At 38.2% G+C, this 21,815-nt stretch overlaps 1 protein-coding gene across 1 annotated transcript in view; it reads left to right on the top strand.

Moving 5' to 3' along the window:
• The first annotated feature begins 1,018 nt into the window (after positions 1–1,018).
• The window catches only part of BRDT (bromodomain testis associated), a 75,964-nt gene continuing 55,167 nt past the window's right edge, over positions 1,019–21,815 (top strand). Inside the window, exons 1-4 of the mRNA XM_046018662.1 lie at positions 1,019–1,207; positions 2,355–2,492; positions 3,798–3,912; positions 21,533–21,705. Coding sequence (XP_045874618.1) covers positions 1,019–1,207; positions 2,355–2,492; positions 3,798–3,912; positions 21,533–21,705 — 615 coding nt within the window. The remainder of the gene's footprint in view (positions 1,208–2,354; positions 2,493–3,797; positions 3,913–21,532; positions 21,706–21,815) is intronic.

Here is a 21,815-nt window from a genome sequence, read left to right as displayed (position 1 = left end):
CTTAAAAAAAATGGACAATTTGGGGGCACCTGGGTGGCTCAGTGGGTTAAGCCTCTGCCTTTGGCTCAGGTCATGATCCCAGAGTCCTGGGATTAAGCCCCGCATTGGGCTCTCTGCTTAGCAGGGAGTCTGCTTCCTCCTCTCTCTTTGCCTGCCCCTCCCCCTACTTGTGATCTCTGTCTGTCAAATAAATAAATAAAATCTTTTTAAAAATGGACAGTTTGTTTAATAATTGCCCTTTTCATTTTGCTGAGATACTTGGTGTAGTACCTTTGCTTTTTTGTCCCTTAATGCTGTTTAGGAATATTAGATACTATCTTTCTAAAATACAAAGTTTTATTTTTTTTATTTTAGATGTAGTAATAGGTACTTAATAGTAACATTTTAATATGTGTCATGTTTCTAGTCTTAGGTTTTAAAGTAAATCACTTTAGGGGTACCTGGCTGGCTCAGTCAGTAGAGCATGTGACTCTCGATCTCAGGGTAAAGAGTTCAAGCCCTACATTTTGGGTAAAGCCTCCTTAAGTAAACAAATAAATCCCTTTATTTAAATTATACAGAAAAATCCTCTATTTTGCTTTTCTTCTTTCATTGAATTAATTTTAGGGTACATACATACATACCACAGTTATGTTTAACATTTCCTATTATTTCTTTTTTACCAGAAACTTACAGACTTTTCCTGCTAAGACCTCAATTTGTATTTTAGAAAGCCAGAAGAAATACTATGAAAGTTTGAAATACCTTAAATCATCCAGAACTAAGGCATACATAATGAAACAACTCTTAGTACTTATACAGAAAGAGGTTCGTATTTGTTTACAAATGTATCTATCACTTGGCTTTTTTGTTGTCTTAATCATAATGTGATGTAAAACATAATATTACTCTTTAACACATTTTAGTTCCTATAGAAACAATTTTAAATGTTCTTTGAAGGTAACTCAGTTTTACTTTTGTGTTTAAGGACATGTATTTATAGGCAACATTGTAATATCAGGATTTGATTCCATTGACAATGTCTCTGTCAAGTCGACAAACAGCTCTAATTAACCCTCCACCACCAGAATATATAAATACTAAAAAAAATGGGCGATTGACAAATCAACTTCAGTATCTACAAAAAGTTGTCTTGAAGGCTTTATGGAAGCATAGTTTTTCCTGGCCTTTTCAGCAACCTGTCGATGCTGTGAAACTAAAGTTGCCAGTAAGTATATCTTATGATTATGTTACTTATAAAAGAGAAAAACCCTATGAATCTCTGAAAGAAAGAAATAAACTAGTCTTTTTAAAAAATTTATTTATTTAGTTATTTGACAGAGAAAGAGATCACAAGTAGGCATAGAGGCAGGCAGGGACGGGGGGGAAGCAGGCTCCCTGCTGAGCAGAGAGCCTGATGGGGGGCTCGATCCCATGATCCCATGGGATCATGACGTGAGCTTTAACCTACTGAGCCACCCAGGCGCCCCATAAACTAGTCTTTAATGTTATAAAATATATTTAATTTATGAGGACCTCTAATTTATTCTGTACCACTGAAGAATTTTCCAGTGAGTATTTCTCCTCAACAACAAAGCTCATTTTTCTGAGCATTGAAATTCTTATTTTAACAGTTTGGTAAATTATAGTACATGTTTTCTTGTTAGAGAATGTGTTACCCTTTTTTTTTTTTTTTTTTTTTTTTTAAGTTTATCTACTTTAGAGAGAATGTGTGTATCTGAGCAGGAGAAGAGGGAGAGGCTCCAGCAGGCTTTGTCCTAAGCCTGGAGTCTGATATGGGGCTCCATTCCATGACCCCAAGGTCATGACGTGAGCCAAAACCAAGAGTCAGATGCCCAACCAACTGAACCATCCAGGCACCCCTCACTTGTCCTTTTGGTGCAAGGTTGTCATGAATATCAGCTTCTTGATGAAGTTTTTCTTGGCACTTCTTGGTAGACTTAGGTGCATCATATACAGAATTCAACTTTAAGCCTTCTCTTTGGTATTTTCAGGCATCTGATAACAGAATAGTTAAGTAATTTGTTGCATAGTAAACCATGGCACTGGGATTATACTCTGGATTTGTCAGACTCCATAAATTCGAGGTTTTTCTTCATGCCCTTCACTTTTTATTTTCCAGGATAGTTTTACTCTTACATTCTTGTTTTTGTGATTCTTCGTTACTTTTTTCTCTGGAAAAAAAAATGCCATGGCAGTTAGCTTTCTTAGTATAAAATTTTTGGTTTCTAAATTATGGATTTTTAAAGGTAATCTAGTTACAAGTGTATAACCTCTTAAATCTACTTGTGTACCAGTAGTTGTAGTGAATTTTTTCTTACTACTAACATTTAAAATTTCTTCTTAAAAACTAGGATTATTACACCATTATAAAGACCCCAATGGATTTAAATACAATTAAGAAGCGCTTAGAACATAAATATTATGTGAAGGCTTCGGAATGCATAGCAGACTTCAACATAATGTTCTCAAATTGTTATTTATACAACAAGGTATGTTGTATAAATTTATGTTATACTTGGTAATTCTTTGCTCTTATAGAAGATGTGTATAGAATGTGTGTTGATTTCAGATCTTGATTTGGGGTATTTTACAGACTTTTTAAGGATAATGTTAATTTTTTACTGGATTTCATAATTTTCATATATCTGTTTATTTAGACTATTTCCTATAATTTTGCCTGAATAGCTGTAATGGTTTATGTTTTAAAAAATGAAATACCAATGATAATTTGTTTCTATAAGTATCATCTCAAAATGTTCTCTACCATACTTCTGCCATTTAAATTATAAATGATAAACTTTATTATATACTAATCTTGGTTAAATGTTCATGGTATGAATGCAGACAAATTACATACATCTAAACTTCAAGGCAGGTTAACTTCAAGATGAGACAGATTTTCCATTATATACCAGTAGTAGTATTTGCATTTGTGTTAATGAATTGACTTGTCTGATAACATATGTGGACATTTGACCTTAGTCTCCACTTTAGCTTTCATCCTACAAAACTTTTACATTTAATATTTTAAAACAAAGTTCAGTAATTTTCCTTAAGTGCCTAACTTCAAAGTAAGTGTTTTCTGCTTTAGGCTTTTGCTTTGTAATCTACTTAGTTTTTTTTAATCAGTAGCAAATAAAGCAAGCCAAAGACTTCTATGCGGATAGTTAAGATTTAAAAATTGGTGTAGCGCCTGGGTGGTTCAGTGGGTTAAAGCCTCTGCTTTCGGCTCAGGTCATGATCCCAGCGTCATGGGATAGAGCCCTGCATCGGGCTCTCTGCTCAGCAGGGAGCCTGCTTCCTCCTGTCTCTCTGCCTGCCTCTCTGCCTACTTGTGATCTCTGTCTGTCAAATAAATAAATAAAAATCTTTTAAAAAATTGGAAAAAAAAAGATTTAAAAACTGAATTAGCTCTGCAGTGTCATTTTGTCAGTTAATTGAAAACTGCATCACATCAAGTCAAATCATGTCCTTTCCACAGCCATGAACATGTTTTGTTTTAACTTATTTGTGAGGTAGAAATTTTAATTTCTAAAATCTTTTTGTTTAGTAGGATTGGTTGGATTGTAACACTCTAGTATTCAGAAAGGCTACCTCGGTTATTTTTAGAAGTTAAAAGAGTAGAATCTTAGAATTTTGAATATGAGCTGATACACCATTTTCTGCACTTATTTTAGAAGCAATAAATAATGTTTAATAATATCTGAGAGTACTGTGTCACTGCCTTGTCTAAGGTAGCCTGAATTGTTGAAATTTGGTACAGTGACCTAACCTTATGTTTATATATTTTCTAGCCTGGAGATGACATTGTTCTTATGGCACAAGCTCTAGAGAAGTTGTTTAGGCAGAAATTATCTCAGATGCCACAAGAAGAACAAGTTGTGGGTGGTAAGGAAAGAGTAAAGAAAGGTAAGACAGAAGAGGTTTATGTTTTCTTAGTCTGTCTTTTGTATTATATATGAGTGTGTGTGTGTGTGTGTAAATATAATGACTGAGCTAAATAATAAATCCCTTAAAGGGGATAGATGTTCAGAAGTCCTTCCATATCCTGGGGCACCTGTGTGGCACAGTCAGTTAAGGATCTTTATTCTTGGTTTTGGGTCAGGTGGTGATCTTTGGGTCGTGGAGTTGAGCCCTGCACCAGGTTCTGCATGGAATCTGCTTGGGACTGTCTTTTCCTCTTCCTCTGCCCCCTGCCCTGTATGCATGTGTACTTTCTCTCTTTCTCTCTCAAATGAATCTTTAAAAGAAAAAAAAAAGTCCATCTAAATCCTATTGTATTGGTATAAAATGTCTACTTAAACAGTAAGGCAGACTTTGAAAGCAAAGATGTATCATGCAAGATGAGGGAACATTGTGTTGCTTATGGCCTTGGAGCCTGAGAGTTCCTATAGTACAGTGCCATTCACATAGTAGGCATCCAATAAATTTATTAGTATTTTTAGTGACTCTTGTATCTGTGCTATAATAATAGATAGCCAAAATATGTCAATGTTTTCTTGTATGAAAAGATCCCATAGCTAAGAATGAAATGTTACTGTTAGGTCTGAATATTCTCCTTTTTTCTCTTTCTTAATTAAAAAAAAAAAAAAACTTTAGAGAGGAACATTTTACAGCTACTAATTATAGTATTTAAATACAGAGTTAAAAAACTAATCTTAAGTAATCAAATGGATTTATTGTAGAGGTTAACCAAGGTTGTCATAGATGAAATGTTGCTTTATTTTTGGATCGCTGATGGTGTACATTTTAGATAAGTTCCTTAATCATTCCATGTTAGTTTCCTCATGTACAATGTTAGGAAAATATTTCACTTTTGTGGTTGTAAATGTTTATAAAGTAAAGACTGTTGTTTACTTTATAAATTACTTTATAAAATTGTTAAGTGGCTGGAGTATAAGAGACTTACACCACTACAATGGTGTTTTGTATCGGTAATAATGTATGCTTTTTTTCCTTGTTGGTAGATCTTTAAGATGGGTCATGACTTAAAGCTTTACTCAATCCTGTGAGATATTCACTGTCTTATTATTAGAGTTCTTATTTTATTCTCACCTTTGGAAAAGCTTGATCTTAGGTCTGACAATATAAGGCCTAGGATTCTGAAAGGAGATTAAAATAAGACCTTACAAGGTAGATAATATATAGATCAGTTTGCTATTTAAATTGTTAAAGCAAAGTGATAATTATTGCTGACTTAAAATAGTATCTCTAGCAAGGTAAAAATTACCTTTAGAATGCTTCCCTTAGGGGTGCCTGAGTGGCTCAGTTGGTTAAGCCGCTGCCTTTGGCTTGGGTCCTGATCTCAGGGTCCTGGGATCAAGCCCCGCATCGGGCTCTCTGCTCAGCAGGGAGCCTGCTTCCCTTCCTCTCTCTCTCTGCCTACTTGTGATCTCTGTCTGTCAGATAAATAAATAAAATCTTTGGGGCGCCTGGGTGGCTCAGTGGTTTAAGCCACTGCCTTCGGCTCAGGTCATGATCTCAGGGTCCTGGGATCGAGTCCCGCATCGGGCTCTCTGCTCAGCAGGGAACCTGCTTCCCTCTCACTCTCTCTGCCTGCCTCTCTGCCTACTTGTGATCTTTCTCTGTCAAATAAATAAAAATAAAATCTTAAAAAAAATTAAAAAAAAAAAAAGAAGGAACCACAGCGATTCTTTCTTAAAAAAAAAAAAAAAAAAAGAATGCTTCCCTTAAAAAAGGAAACACTTTAATATATTCTTAATGTTTAAGTTGTAGCTACTTGTTTCAGATGCTCAAATTACTGCTAAGAGCTTAAGTTTCCCTCAGACAAAAATTCTTTGACTTTTCCTGTCAGTATGTATATTTGGATGTTTGTCACTTACAATGCTTATATTATAGGGTTACAAAGATGTGTAATCACTCTAACTCTCAAGTTCAATTTACATTTTAGTTAGATCATAATATTTAATAATAACTTAAAATAAAATTGCAAGTGTTTATCTCACATAGCCTTTGACTAAAGTGGTAACTTGACTTGAAATAGATTGTTTAAAATTAGGTTTAATATTTATTAGCATGCCAATCTCAGGCCTTATTATCATAATATATAATAATAATTTAAAATAAAATTGCAAGTGTTGATCTTACATTTTAGTTAGAAATAAAACTTAAGGGGCTGCTGGGTGGCTCATTTGGTTGAGTGGCTGACTTTTAATTTGGGCGCGGGTCATGCTATCAGAGTCCTGGGATTGAGCCCGTGTTAAGCTTTGTGTTCAGCAGAGAGTCTACCTCAGTTTTCCCTGTCTCCACCCCCTGCTTTCTTGCTCTATCTCTCTCTCTAAAATGAATGGATAGATCCTTAAAAAATAAATAAAACTTTTTAAAAACAATAAGATAATGCATTATAATAAATGTCAGGTGATATTACACATAGTACATGCTATGGTTCAGGAAAGTAAGAAGTTGATTCACGCTGGTAAAGCTGGGGAAGGCTTTAGTGGTGATAGAACTTGAGTTGGGCTTGAAGGATTGATAGGATTTGGCTTTGGAGTAAAGATCTAGGTTTCCAAATAACTTTCTGGTAATATTCTGCTGCCAGTGTCATGACATTTTTATGCACAGTGGTAGGGAAACTGTCACATGACTGTAGCTAGTCTAAATAATGGCAAAGAAAAACTTTAAATTTAGTACATTAAATTGAATTGGTGTTGATTTATTGATTGATGAAATTAGTTGAGTAACTTTGAAGTGCTACAACATAGTTCTAGTTCTTGGTATATATCAATGAATGAAACAAACAGTTTGCCATCTTGGAGTTTACATTCTAGTAGAGAAAGAGAGGCAAACAAACATGAGGGGTTCTGAGTGGGCCTCATTGAGAACTTAAGATTTGAACAAAGAAGAACCTTCCAGGCAGAGGGATCAGCTAGAACAAAAGTCTGTAACAGGATCCTTTTTTTTTGTTGTTTATTTTCAGTGTAACAGTGTTCTTTGTTTTTGCATCACACCCAGTGCTCCATGCAGTACGTGCCCTCCCTATTACCCACCACCTGGTTCCTCAACCTTCCACACCCCCCGCCCCCTTCAAAACCCTCTGGTTGTTTTTCAGAGTCCATAGTCTCTCATGGTTCATCTCCCCTTCCAGTTTCCCTCAACTCCCTCTCCTCTCCATCTCCCCATGTCCTCCGTGTTCTTTGTTATGCTCCACAAATAAGTGAGACCATATGATACTTGACTCTCTCTGCTTGACTTATTTCGCTCAGCATAATTTCTTCCAGTCCCGTCCATGTTGCTACAAAAGTTGGGTATTCGTCCTTTCTGATGGAGGCTTAATACTCCATTGTGTATATGGACCACATCTTCCTTATCCATTCATCCGTTGAAGGGCATCTTGGTTCTTTCCAAGTTTGGCGACCGTGGCCATTGCTGCAATAAACATTGGGGTACAGATGGCTCTTCTTTTCACTACATCTGTATCTTTGGGGTAAATACCCAGCAGTGCAATTGCAGGGTCATAGGGAAGCTCTATTCTTAATTTCTTCAGGAATCTCCACACTGTTCTCCAAAGTGGCTGCACTAACTTGCATTTCCACCAACAGTGTAAGAGGGTTCCCCTTTCTCCACATCCTCTCCAATACACGTTGTTTCCTGTCTTGCTAATTTTGGCCATTCTAACTGGTGTCAGGTGGTATCTCAATGTAGTTTTAATTTGAATCTCCCTGATGGCTAGTGATGATGAACATTTTTTCATGTGTCTGATAGCCATTTGTATGTCTTCGTTGGAGAAGTGTCTGTTCATATCTTCTGCCCATTTTTTGATATGATTATCTGTTTTGTGTGTGTTGAGTTTGAGGAGTTCTTGATAGATCCTGGATATCAACCTTTTGTCTGTACTGTCATTTGCAAATATCTTCTCCCATTCCGTGGGTTGCCTCTTTGTTTTGTTGACTGTTTCCTTTGCTGTGCAGAAGCTTTTGATCTTGATGAAGTCCCAAAAGTTCATTTTCGCTCTTGTTTCCTTGGCCTTTGGAGACATATCTTGAAAGAAGTTGCTGTGGCTGATATCGAAGAGGTTACTGCCTATGTTCTCCTCTAGGATTCTGATGGATTCCTGTCTCACATTGAGGTCTTTTATCCATTTCTAGTTTATCTTTGTGTACGGTGTAAGAGAATGGTCGGGTTTCATTCTTCTACATATCGCTGTCCAGTTTTCCCAGCACCATTTGAAGAGACTGTCTTTTTTCCATTGTGTATTTTTTCGTGTTTTGTCGAAGGTTATTTGACCGTAGAGTTGAGGGTCCATATCTGGGCTCTCCACTCTGTTCCACTGGTCTATGTGTCTGTTTTTATGCCACTACCACGCTGTCTTGGTGATCACAGCTTTGTAGTAAAGCTTGAAATCCGGTAACGTGATGCCACCACTTTTGTTTTTGTTTTTCAACATTTCCTTAGCAATTCGGGGGTCTCTTCTGATTCCATACAAATTTTAGGATTATTTGCTCCAGCTCTGAAAAATACCGGTGGAATTTTTATCGGAATGGCATTAAAAGTATAGATTGCGGAGGGGAGGAGTCAAGATGGCGGAGAAGTAGCAGCCTGAGACTACATCAGGTAACAGGAGATCAGCTCGATAGCTTATCTAAACATAGCAAACACCTACAAATCCAACGGGAGAGCGAAGAGAAGAAGAACAGCAACTCTAGAAACAGAAAATCAACCACTTTCTGAAAGGTAGGACTGGCGGAGAAGTGAATCTAAAACGATGGGAAGATAGACCGCGGGGGGAGGGGCCGGCTCCCGGCAAGGGGCGGAGGAACGGAGCACAAAATCAGGACTTTTAAAAGTCTGTTCCACTGAGGGACATTGCTCCAGGGGCTAAACCGGGGTGAAGCCCACGCGGGGCCAGCGTGGCCCCAGGCCCCGCAAGGTCACAGAAGGATCGGGGGTGTCAGAGTGTCGGAGAGCTCGCAGGTATTAGAACGGAGAAACCGGCTGCAAAGATAGAGCCGAGGACTGAACTCTCAGCTCGGGGTTACCTTGATCTGGCCGCGGGCTGGGTGAGCTCGGAGCGCGGCTAGAGGCTGGGGATACGGGAGTGATTGGGTGCTGTCCTCTGGGGGCGCACTGAGGAGTGGGGCCCCAGGCTCTCGGCTGCTCCGGGCCGGAGACTGGGAGGCCGCCATTTTCATTCCCGTCCTCCGGAACTCTACGGAAAGCGTTCAGGGAACAGAAGCTCCCAAAAGCGAACCCGAGCCGATTACTTAGTCCGGCCGCCGGTAAGGGCGGTGCAATCCCGCCTCGGGCAAAGACACTTGAGAGTCACTACAACAGGCCCCTCCCCCAGAAGATCAACAAAATATCCAGCCAGGACGAAGTTCATCTATCAAGAAGAAAGCAGATTCAATTCCTAAGACAGCAGAGCAATTCCAGAGGAGGAGAAAGCAAAGCACGGAACTCATGGCTTTCTCCCCATGATTCTTTAGTCTTGCGGCTACTTCAATTTTTTTTTCTTTTTTCAATTTTTTATTTTTTTTTTCTTTTTTCAATTTTTTTTTCTTTTTTCTTTTTTCTTCTTCTGCTAAATTTTTTTAAAAACTTTTACCCTTTTCTTTTTTAACGTTTTTTGACTAGTTCATCTAAATATATATATTTTTTCTTTCTTTTTTATATTTTTTTATTTGTTTTATTTTTTAAATTTTTTTCTTTTCTTTTTTTTTTTTTCTTTTTTTTTTTCAGAAACTGTTTTTTATCCCCTTCCCCCCCCCCCCACAATTTGGGGTCTCTTCTGATTTGGTTACAGCGCATTTTTCCGGGGTCTTTGCCACCCTATTAGTAGTTTATTTGCTCCTTCATATCCTCTTATCTGCACAAAATGACAAGGCGGAAAAAACCACCACAAACAAAAGAACAAGAGACAGTACCGAAGGCTAGGGACCTAATCAACACAGACATTGGTACTATGTCAGATCAAGAGTTCAGAATGACGATTCTGAACATTCTAGCCGGGCTCGAAAAAGGCGTGGAAGATATTAGAGAAACCCTCTCTGGAGATATTAAAGCCCTTTCTGGAGAAATTAAAGAACTAAAGTCTAACCAAGTTGAAATCAAAAAAGCTATTAATGAGGTGCAATCAAAAATGGAGGCTCTCACTGCTAGGATCAATGAGGCAGAAGAAAGAATTAGTGATATAGAAGACCAAATGACAGAGAATAAGGAAGCCGAGCAAAAGAGGGACAAACAGCTACTGGACCATGAGGGGAGAATTCGAGAGATAAGTGACACCATAAGACGAAACAACATTAGAATAATTGGGATTCCAGAAGAAGAAGAAACAGAGAGGGGAGCAGAGGGTCTATTGGAGAGAATCATTGGAGAGAATTTCCCTAATATGGCAAAGGGAACAAGCATTAAAATCCAGGAGATGCAGAGAACCCCCCTCAAAGTCAACAAGAATAGGTCCACACCCCGTCACCTAATAGTAAAATTTACAAGTCTTAGTGACAAAGAGAAAATCCTGAAAGCAGCCCGAGAAAAGAAATCAGTAACATACAATGGTAAAAATATTAGATTGGCGGCAGACTTATCCACAGAGACCTGGCAGGCCAGAAAGAGCTGGCATGATATATTCAGAGCACTCAACGAGAAAAACATGCAGCCAAGAATACTCTATCCAGCTAGGCTATCATTGAAAATAGAAGGAGAGATCAAAAGCTTCCAGGACAAACAAAACCTGAAAGAATTTGCAAACACCAAACCAGCTCTCCAGGAAATATTGAAAGGGGTCCTCTAAGCAAAGAGAGAGCCTAAAAGTAGTAGATCAGAAAGGTACAGAGACAATATACAGTAACAGTCACCTTACAGGCTACTAATGGCACTAAATTCATATCTCTCAATAGTTACCCTGAATGTTAATGGGCTAAATGCCCCAATCAAAAGACACAGGGTATCAGAATGGATAAAAAAACAAAACCCATCAGTATGTTGCCTACAAGAAACTCATTTTAGACGCGAAGACACCTCCAGATTTAAAGTGAGGGGGTGGAAAACAATTTACCATGCTAATGGGCATCAGAAGAAAGCTGGGGTGGCAATCCTTATATCAGATCAATTAGATTTTAAGCCAAAGACTATAATAAGAGATGAGGAAGGACACTATATCCTACTCAAAGGGTCTGTCCAACAAGAAGATCTAACAATTTTAAATATCTATGCCCCTAACGTGGGAGCAGCCAACTATATCAACCAATTAATAACAAAATCAAAGAAACACATCAATAATAATACAATAATAGTAGGGGACTTTAACACTCCCCTCACTGAAATGGACAGATCATCCAAGCAAAAGATCAACAAGGAAATAAAGGCCTTAAATGACACACTGGACCAGATGGACATCACAGATATATTCAGAACATTTCATCCCAAAGCAACAGAATACACATTCTTCTCTAGTGCACATGGAACCTTCTCCAGAATAGATCACATCCTGGGTCACAAATCAGGTCTCAACCGGTATCAAAAGATTAGGATTATTCCCTGCATATTTTCAGACCACAATGCTCTGAAGCTAGAACTCAATCACAAGACGAAAGCTGGAAAGAACCCAAATACATGGAGACTAAACAGCATCCTTCTAAAGAATGAATGGGTCAACCAGGAAATTAAAGAAGAATTGAAAAAATTCATGGAAACAAATGATAATGAAAACACAACAGTTCAAAATCTGTGGGACACAGCAAAGGCAGTCCTGAGAGGAAAATATATAGCGGTACAAGCCTTTCTCAAGAAACAAGAAAGGTCTCAAGTACACAACCTAACCCTACGCGTAAAGGAGCTGGAGAAAGAACAAGAAAGAAACCCTAAACCCAGCAGGAGAAGAGAAATCATAAAGATCAGAGCAGAAATCAATGAAATAGAAACCGAAAAAATCAATGAAACTAGGAGCTGGTTCTTTGAAAGAATCAATAGGATTGATAAACCCCTGGCCAGACTCATCAAAAAGAAAAGAGAAAGGACCCAAATCAATAAAATCATGAATGAAAGAGGAGAGATCACAACTAACACCAAAGAAATACAGACAATTATAAGAACATACTATGAGCAACTCTACGCCAACAAATTCGACAATCTGGAAGAAATGGATGCATTCCTAGAGACATATAAACTACCACAACTGAACCAGGAAGAAATAGAAAACCTGAACAGGCCCATAACCAGTAAGGAGATTGAAACAGTCATCAAAAATCTCCAAACAAACAAAAGCCCAGGGCCAGACGGCTTCCCAGGGGAATTCTACCAAACATTTAAAGAAGAACTCATTCCTATTCTCCTGAAACTGTTCCAAAAAATAGAAATGGAAGGAAAACTTCCAAACTCATTCTATGAGGCCAGCATCACCTTGATCCCAAAACCAGACAAGGATCCCACCAAAAAAGAGAACTACAGACCAATATCCTTGATGAACACAGATGCAAAAATTCTCGCCAAAATACTAGCCAATAGGATTCAACAGTACATTAAAAGGATTATTCACCACGATCAAGTGGGATTTATTCCAGGGCTGCAGGGTTGGTTCAACATCCGCAAATCAATCAATGTGATAGAACACATTAATAAAAGAAAGAACAAGAACCATATGATACTCTCAATAGATGCTGAAAAAGCATTTGACAAAGTACAGCATCCCTTCCTGATCAAAACTCTTCAAAGTGTAGGGATAGAGGGCACATACCTCAATATTATCAAAGCCATCTATGAAAACCCACCGCAAATATCATTCTCAATGGAGAAAAACTGAAAGCTTTTCCATTAAGGTCAGGAACACGGCAGGGATGTCCATTATCACCACTGCTATTCAACATAGTATTAGAAGTCCTAGCCTCAGCAATCAGACAACAAAAAGAAATTAAAGGCATCCAAATGGGTAAAGAAGAAGTCAAACTATCACTCTTCGCAGATGATATGATACTATATGTGGAAAACCCAAAAGACTCCACTCCAAAACTGCTAGAACTTGTACAGGAATTCAGTAAAGTGTCAGGATATAAAATCAATGCACAGAAATCAGTTGCATTTCTGTACACCAACAACAAGACTGAAGAAAGAGAAATTAAGGAGTCAATCCCATTTACAATTGTACCCAAAACTATAAGATACCTAGGAATAAACCTAACCAAAGAGACTAAGAATCTATACACAGAAAATTATAAAGTACTCATGAAAGAAATTGAGGAAGACACAAAAAAATGGAAAAATGTTCCATGCTCCTGGATTGGAAGAATAAATATTGTGAAAATGTCTATGCTACCTAAAGCAATCTACACATTTAATGCAATCCCTATCAAAATACCATCCATTTTTTTCAAAGAAATGGAACAAATAATCCTCAAATTTATATGGAACCAGAAAAGACCTCGAATAGCCAAAGGAAGATTGAAGAACAAAGCCAAAGTTGGTGGCATCACAATTCCGGACTTCAAGCTCTATTACAAAGCTGTCATCATCAAGACAGCATGGTACTGGCACAAAAACAGACACATAGATCAGTGGAACAGAATAGAGAGCCCAGAAATCGACCCTCAACTCTATGGTCAACTAATCTTCGACAAAGCAGGAAAGAATGTCCAATGGAAAAAAGACAGCCTCTTCAATAAATGGTGCTGGGAAAATTGGACAGCCACATGCAGAAAAATGAAATTGGACCACTTCCTTACACCACACACGAAAATAGACTCCAAATGGATGAAGGACCTCAATGTGAGAAAGGAATCCATCAAAATCCTTGAGGAGAACGCAGGCAGCAACCTCTTCGACCTCAGCCGCAGCAACATCTTCCTAGGAACAACGGCAAAGGCAAGGGAAGCAAGGGCGAAAATGAACTATTGGGATTTCATCAAGATCAAAAGCTTTTGCACAGCAAAGGAAACAGTTAACAAAACCAAAAGACAGCTGACAGAATGGGAGAAGATATTTGCAAATGACATATCAGATAAAGGGCTAGTATCCAAAATCTATAAGGAACTTAGCAAACTCAACACCCAAAGAACAAACAATCCAATCAAGAAATGGGCAGAGGACATGAACAGACATTTCTGCAAAGAAGACATCCAGATGGCCAACAGACACATGAAAAAGTGCTCCACGTCACTCGGCATCAGGGAAATACAAATCAAAACCACAATGAGATATCACCTCACACCAGTCAGAATGGCTAAAATTAACAAGTCAGGAAATGACAGATGCTGGAGAGGATGTGGAGAAAGGGGAACCCTCCTCCACTGTTGGTGGGAATGCAAGCTGGTCCAACCACTCTGGAAAACAGCATGGAGGTTCCTCAAAATGTTGAAAATAGAACTACCCTATGACCCAGCAATTGCACTACTGGGTATTTACCCTAAAGATACAAACATAGTGATCCGAAGGGGCACGTGTACCCGAATGTTTATAGCAGCAATGTCTACAATAGCCAGACTATGGAAAGAACCTAGATGTCCATCAACAGATGAATGGATAAAGAAGATGTGGTATATATACACAATGGAATACTATGCAGCCATCAAAAGAAATGAAATCTTGCCATTTGCGACGACGTGGATGGAACTAGAGCGTATCATGCTTAGTGAAATAAGTCAATCGGAGAAAGACAACTATCATATGATCTCCCTGATATGAGGACATGGAGAAGCAACATGGGGGGGTAGGGGGATAGGAGAAGAATAAATGAAACAAGATGGGATTGGGAGGGAGACAAACCATAAATGACTCTTAATCTTACAAAACAAACTGGGGGTTGCTGGGGGGAGGTGGGATTGGGAGAGGGGGAGCGGGCTATGGACATTGGGGAGGGGAGGCGAACCATAAGAGACTATGGACTCTGAAAAAAAACCTGAGGGTTTTGAAGGGTCAGGGGTGGGAGGTTGGGGGAACAGGTGGTGGGTGATGGGGAGGGCACGTTTTGCATGGAGCACTGGGTGTTGTGCAAAAAGAATGAATACTGTTACGCTGAAAAAATAAATAAAAAGGGAAAAAAAAAAGTATAGATTGCTCTAGGCAGTATAGACATTTTAACAATGTTTATTCTTCCGATCCAAGAGCATGGAACGGTCTTCCATCTTTTTGTGTCTTCTTCAATTTCTTTCATGAGTGTTCTGTAGTTCCTCGAATACAGGTCCTTTACCTCTTTGGTTAGGTTTATTCCCAGGTATCTTATCGTTCTTGGTGCTATAGTAAATGGAATCGATTCTCTAATTTCCCTTTCTGTATTTTCATTGTTAGTGTCTAAGAAAGCCACTGATTTCTGTACATTGACTTTGTATCCTGCCACGTTACTGAATTGCTGTATGAGTTCTAGTAGTTTGGGGGTGGAGTCTTTGGGGTTTTCCATATAAAGAATCATGTCATCTGCAAAGAGAGAGAGTTTGACTTCTTCCTTGCCAATTTGGATACCTTTTATTTCTCTTTGTTGTCTGATTGCCGTTGCTAGGACTTCTAATACTATGTTGAACAAGAGTGGTGAGAGTGGGCATCCTTGTCGTGTTCCTGATCTCAGTGGGAAGGCTGCAAGCTTTTACCTATTGAGGATGATATTTGCTGTGGGTCTTTCATAGATAGATTTTATGAAGTTCAGGAATGTTCCCTCTATCCCTATACTTTGAAGCGTTTTAATCAGGAACGGATGCTGGCTTTTGTCAAATGCTTTTTCTGCATCAATTGAGAGGACCAAGTGGTTCTTCTCTCTTCTTTTATTGATTTGTTATATCACATTGATTGATTTGCGAATGTTGAACCAACCTTTTAACCCAGGGATGAATCCCACCTGGTCATGATGGATAATCTTTTTAATGTGCTGCTGGATCCTGTTTGCTAGGATCTTGTTGAGAATCTTAGCATCCATATTCATCAGTGATATTGGTCTGAAATTCTCCTTTTTGGTAGGGTCTTTGCCTGGTTTGGGGGTCAGGGTAACAGGGTAACAGGATCCTTTACTCTTCTGTCACTTTGAGCCATGCCTTCAAGACCTGGATCTTTCCTCTTTCCTCTTCATCTTGTCAAGGATTTTATTCTTTTGGTTTTCCTCTTTGTTTTGTACATCATTAATCTCTCCTTTGTAGAGTTAGTCTCATTACTGTATAAACATGCTCTAGTATCTTATTTTTTAAAGTTCATCTTTTACTTGTCATTTTCCCACTCCTGTCCCATTTTTTTGTTTGTTTGTTTTTCTCTTATATATTCACGAAATTCACTTCAGTGTAGCTTCTAGCCTCACTGCATCACCAAGAAGATTCTTACCACACTACATAAAAAGTTCTTATCAGTCGGGGTCTCTTACAGTTCTTGATGTGGCAAAATTTAAGTAATATTTTTCTATTCTCACTTTACTTGACCTCTGTCAGTATTTGCGTTAGAAGGCTATTATCCCTTTTCTTTTTTTCATTGATTAAAGAATATACATTTTATTATTCATAAATCCAAAAATAGAATATTTGTTACCTTAACAATTTGGAATTTTTTTCTCACCAAATAAGATTTTATTTGGTCAAGGCAGGCACTGGTAAGTAAATAAATATTTATCATAATGGTTGTAATTACTATGTTCACCCTTTTAAAATTTAAATTCAATTAATTAGCACACAGTATAGTATTAGTTTCAGAGGTAGAGTTCAGTGATGGATCAGTCTTATAGAATACCCAGTGCTCCATTACATCACATGCCCTCCCCAGTGTCTATCACACAGTTACCCCACCCACCCCTACACCTCTAGCAACCCTAAATTTGTTTCCTATGATTAAGAGTCTCTTATAGTTTGTCTCTCCGATTTTGTCTTGTTTTAGTTTTTCCTCTCTTCCTCTATGATACGATCCTCTGCATTCTCAAATTCCACATAGGAGTGGAGATCATATGATAATTGTCTTTCTCTGATTGACTTAATTTGCTTAGCATAATACCCTCTAGTTCCAACCATGCTGTTGAAAATTGCAAGATTTCATATTTTTTTGGATGGCTGAGTATATTCCATCGCATATGTATTCCACATCTTCTCTAGCCATTCATTTATTGATGGACATCTGGGCTCTTTCCATAGTTTGGCTATTGTGGACATTGCTGCTATTAACATTGGGGTGTAGGTGCCCCTTTGAATTACAACATTTGTATCCTTGGGGTGAATACCCAGTAGTGCAATTGCTGAGTCATAGGGTAGCTCTGTTTTCAACTTTTTGATGAATCTCCATACTGTTTTTCCAGAGTGGCTGCGCCAGCTTGCATTCTCACCAACAGTGTAGGAGAGTTCCCCTTTTTACACATCCGCACCAACATCTCTCATTTCCTGACGTTAATTTTAGCCATTCTGCCTGGTGTGAGGTGGTATCTCATTGTGGTTTTAATTTGTATTTCCCTGATGCTGAGTGATGTTGATATTTTTTCATGTGTATGTTGGTTATTTGTGTATCTTTAGAGAAATGTCTGTTCATGTTTTCCACCCATTTCTTGATTGGATTATTCTTTGGGTGTTGATTTGGGTATAGATTTTTGGATACTGGCCCTTTCTCTGATGTGTCATTTGTAAATATCTTCTCCCATTCTGTTGGTTGTATTTGGTTTTGCCATCTGTTTCCTTCCTTTTCTGTGCAAAAGCTTTTTATCTTGATGAAGTCCCAATAGTTCATTTTTGTTTTTGTTTCCCTTGCCTCTGGAGATGTGTCTAGCGAGAACTTGCTACAGCTGAGATCGAAGAGGTTGCTGCCTCTGTTCTCATCTAGGATTTTGATGGATTTCTGTTTCACATTTAGGTCCTTCATCCATTTTGAGTTTACTTTTGTGTATGGTGTAAGAAAGTGGTCCAGTTTCATTCTTCTGCCTGTGACTGTCCAATTTTCCCAACTCCATTGGTTGAAGAGACCCTTTTTTCCATTGGACATTCTTTCCTGCTTTTTCAGAGATTAGTTGACCATATTCGAAGGCCATTTCTGGGTTCTCAATTCTGTTCCATTGATCTGTGTTTTTGTGTATAATATCATCTTGATGATTACACTTTGTAATAGAGCTTGAAGTCTAGAATTGTAATGCCACCAGCTTTGGTTTTCTTTTTCAACATTCCTTTGACTATTCGGAGTCTTTTCTGGTTCCATACAAATTTTAGGATATTTGTTCCAGTGCTGTGAAAAAAACTGGTAGTATTTTGGTACAGATTGCATTGAATATATAGATCGCTCTAGATAGTGTAGACATTTTAACAATACTTGTTCTTCCAATCCATAAGCATTGAATGTTTTTCCCTTTCTTTGTGTCTCCCTCAATTTTCTTTCATGAGTGTTCTATAGCTTCTAGAGTTCAGATCCTTTACCTCTTTGGGTTAGATTTATTCCTAGATATCTTACAATTTTTGGTGCAATTATAAATGGGATCGACTCCTTAATTTCTCTTTTTTTCTGTCTCATTGTTAGTGTCTAGAAATGCAACTGATTTCTGTGTATTGATTTTATATCCTGCCACTTTGCTGAATGCCTGTATGAGTTCTAACAATTTTGGGGTAGAGTCTTTTTGGTTTTCCACATAGAGTATCATGTCATGTACGAAGAGTGAGAGTTTGACTACTTATTTGCTAATTCGGATGCCTTTTATTTTTGTTGGCTGATTGTTGATGTTAGGACTTCTAGTACTGTATTGAAAAGCAGTGGTGATAGTGGACATTCCCTGGTGTGTTCCTGACCTTGGGTAAAGAGAATATTTGCCGTGGGCTCTTTATATATGACTTTTATGGTATTGAGGTATGTTCCCTCTATCCCCCCTCTATCCCTGCATTGAGAATAGTTTTAATCAAGAAAGGATGTTGTAAAAAAAAAAAAAAAGAAAGGATGTTGTACTTTGTTAAATGCTTTTTTTCATCTATTGAGAGGATCGTGTGGTTTTGTTTTTGTTTTTGTTTTTGTTTTAGTTTTATTTATGTATTTGACAGAGGGATAGAGAGCACAAGTAGGCAGAGGAGCAGGCAGAGGGATTGGGAGAAGCAGGCTCTCCACTGAGCAGGGAGCCTAATGGAGGACTTGATCCCAGGACCCTGGGATCATGACCTGAACCAAAGGCAGATGTTTAACTGACTGAGCCACCCAGGTACCCAGGATCATGTGGTTCTTGTCCTTTCTTTTATTAATGTAGTTAGTGTATCACATTGATTGATTGATTTGCAGATGTTGAACCACCCTTGCAGCCCAGGAATAAATCCCATTTGGTCACAGTGAATAATCCTTTTAATGTACTCTTCTTTGAAATGCCTTTATTCTTTTTATTTATTTATTTATTTCTTATTTTTTTTTATAAACATATAATGTATCTTTATCTCCAGGGGTACAGGTCTGTGAATTGCCAGTTTTACACACTTCATAGCACTCACCATAGCACATACCCTCCCCAATGTCCATAACCCCTCCCGCCGCAGCAACTCTCAGTATGTTTTTTGAGATTAAGAGTCACTTATGGTTTGTCTGAAATGCCTTTATTCTTGGTGCACACTCTAATTTTATGAGTTTACTTCCCACTGTGTAGTCCTCTTAGCATTATCCTTTTCTATTAAACCTCTAAAATATTGGAGTTGTCTTTTCAGGGCTTGATATTAGATAATTCTTTTTCTAAATTCCATCTGTATGCTGTTAATCCCCAAATTATGTCTCTAATACAGCCACTAAACAGTTCCACTTAGATGTCTTATACAGATCTTAACATTAACTGGCTCACAGTTAAGTACTGATGTTCCTCAGATTATTCTGTGTAACAGAAAATGGTACTAATACACAGTTATTCAAGCTAGAATAGTAGAAGTTGTCCTTGATTCGTTCCTTTCTCTCACTCTTTTTCACATTCTGTTCATTAATAAGTCATTTGTATTCAACCCCCAATTTGTTTTTTCAATTATCCTTGTTCAGGCTACCGTTGTCTTATTCCCTGTGATCCTGATTCTTCTATGTGGTCTATTGTCTACACTATAACAAAGGTGGTATTTTAAAAATAAACTAGAATACATCATTAGCCTGCATAAAGCCTCTCTTTGGTTTCTAATGTTAAAATGAAGTCTGAATTTCTACTGTGGCCCTTTGTGATCTGGTATTTGCCCAATTCTCCATTCTCATTTTGAGCAGCTTTCTCCTCAGTCACTGAAGTTTTCCCTATTGATTGTCTTGAAACACATTTTTACTGCCATCCTATTCTCTGACTGGCTACTTCTTAAATTCTCAGTAAAATCTTAATTGATACCTCTTCAGAGAGGCCTCGCTGGCTTATCTTCTTTATAGTAGGTCTCTGTCTTAATTTAGTTAGCACCCCATTTCTTTCCATTTTGGCATTCAACTTCACTTGTAATCAATTTGTTTTGTTGTTTTGTTTCTGTTTCTTACACTAGAGAATGTGCTCACCAAGGGCAGAAACTGTGTCTATCTTTTTTTTTTTTTTTTTAAAGATTTTATTTATTTGACAGAGAGAAATCACAAGAGAGGCAGGCAGAGAGAGAGGAAGGGAAGCAGGCTCTCCGCTGAGCAGAGAGCCCGATACGGGACTCGACCCCAGGACCCTGAGATCATGACCTGAGCCGAAGGCAGCGGCTCAACCCACTGAGCCACCCAGGCGCCCCGAAACTGTGTCTATCTTGTTCATTGTTGTGCCCTAGCACCTAGAAAGGTGGCCTGATACATAGTGGCATGCAATATATGCTCATGGGGTCCTTTTAAGTTCCAAGTACTGTATTACGCCCAAGATATATTGTAGAGATTGAAGCAAAGTTCCCTTCCCCTCACAGAGCTTTTTGTTCTAGTTCACAAATTTGTTCAAATTAAGTAAATATAAGTATTCCTCATTATACTTAGCTGTTTAGCTCCTGAGTTCAAAGAGCCACAGTTGGGATATCAAAAGATACGAGGTTATCTCAGTTTATTTGGTTCCTAAGTTTTAATTTATGGATAATGAGAACTCAGAGATTGAGGACTACAAGTCCTGTCTTAAAATATATTCTAAACTTTTCGGTTCCTGAGTTTGTTAAGAATTCGAAGAATCAGGGATACCTGTATGTTGTATGTCACATGTGATAATGGCAGGGATAAGGTAAGAATAAGAGAATAAGAAAGTAGTGGGGTTCAGAAGAGAGTTGTTTTACATAGGATGACCTGAGAAGGTAACATTTCAGTAAAGACATAAAGGGAATTTAGAGTGAGCCATGAGGCTATCTCCTTCCAGAGAGAGAGAATAGTCTGCTTATGCTTACCAGATTTGAGGCTTTGTGGCAGACCAGTAGGCTGAAGTGAATTAAGTGAAGGGGGGAGTGATAGGAAGTGAGGTTGGGAGGGGGGAATGCACATAGGTAGAGAGATCACGCGGGTCCTTACAAAGCATTGTAGGTTTGAAGTCTCCAATATTATATCTAAATTGCTCTAACAGGTGTTAGCAAGTGTGTGGGGGAGGGTTTCAAAGGGGGATTGGGGGTGTATTGTGTTTATATTGCTAAAAAGCTGAACTACATGAATTAAAATAGAATACAAAGAAATTTATGTTTTATTCACATATTGACTCTTGTTCACACTTTACTAGGCATTCAACATAATGTAACAGTTCCTTCTGTTAAAGAAAAACAATCCCCCACAGCACTAGAACACGTATTTAAGCCGCAAGTGATTCCCTCTGTATTTCCTGAGACAACAGTTTCTCCTTCAAACATGGCACAAGGTACTCCACTCAACTTGACCTCACAAACAGTGGCCCAAGTAAGTTCACTGTAGCTTTAAAATGTTTCCATGTAAGGAGTTGTGATGACTATACCTTTTTTAAAGTTGATGTGAAAATCTGTCTTCAGCTTACTGCAGTCAGTCTTTTT

Source organism: Meles meles, chromosome 1 (genome assembly GCF_922984935.1).
Source record: "Meles meles chromosome 1, mMelMel3.1 paternal haplotype, whole genome shotgun sequence".
NCBI lineage: Eukaryota > Metazoa > Chordata > Mammalia > Carnivora > Mustelidae > Meles > Meles meles.
Note: the sequence above shows the minus strand (reverse complement) of the source record. Positions and strands in the feature narration are given on the sequence as shown.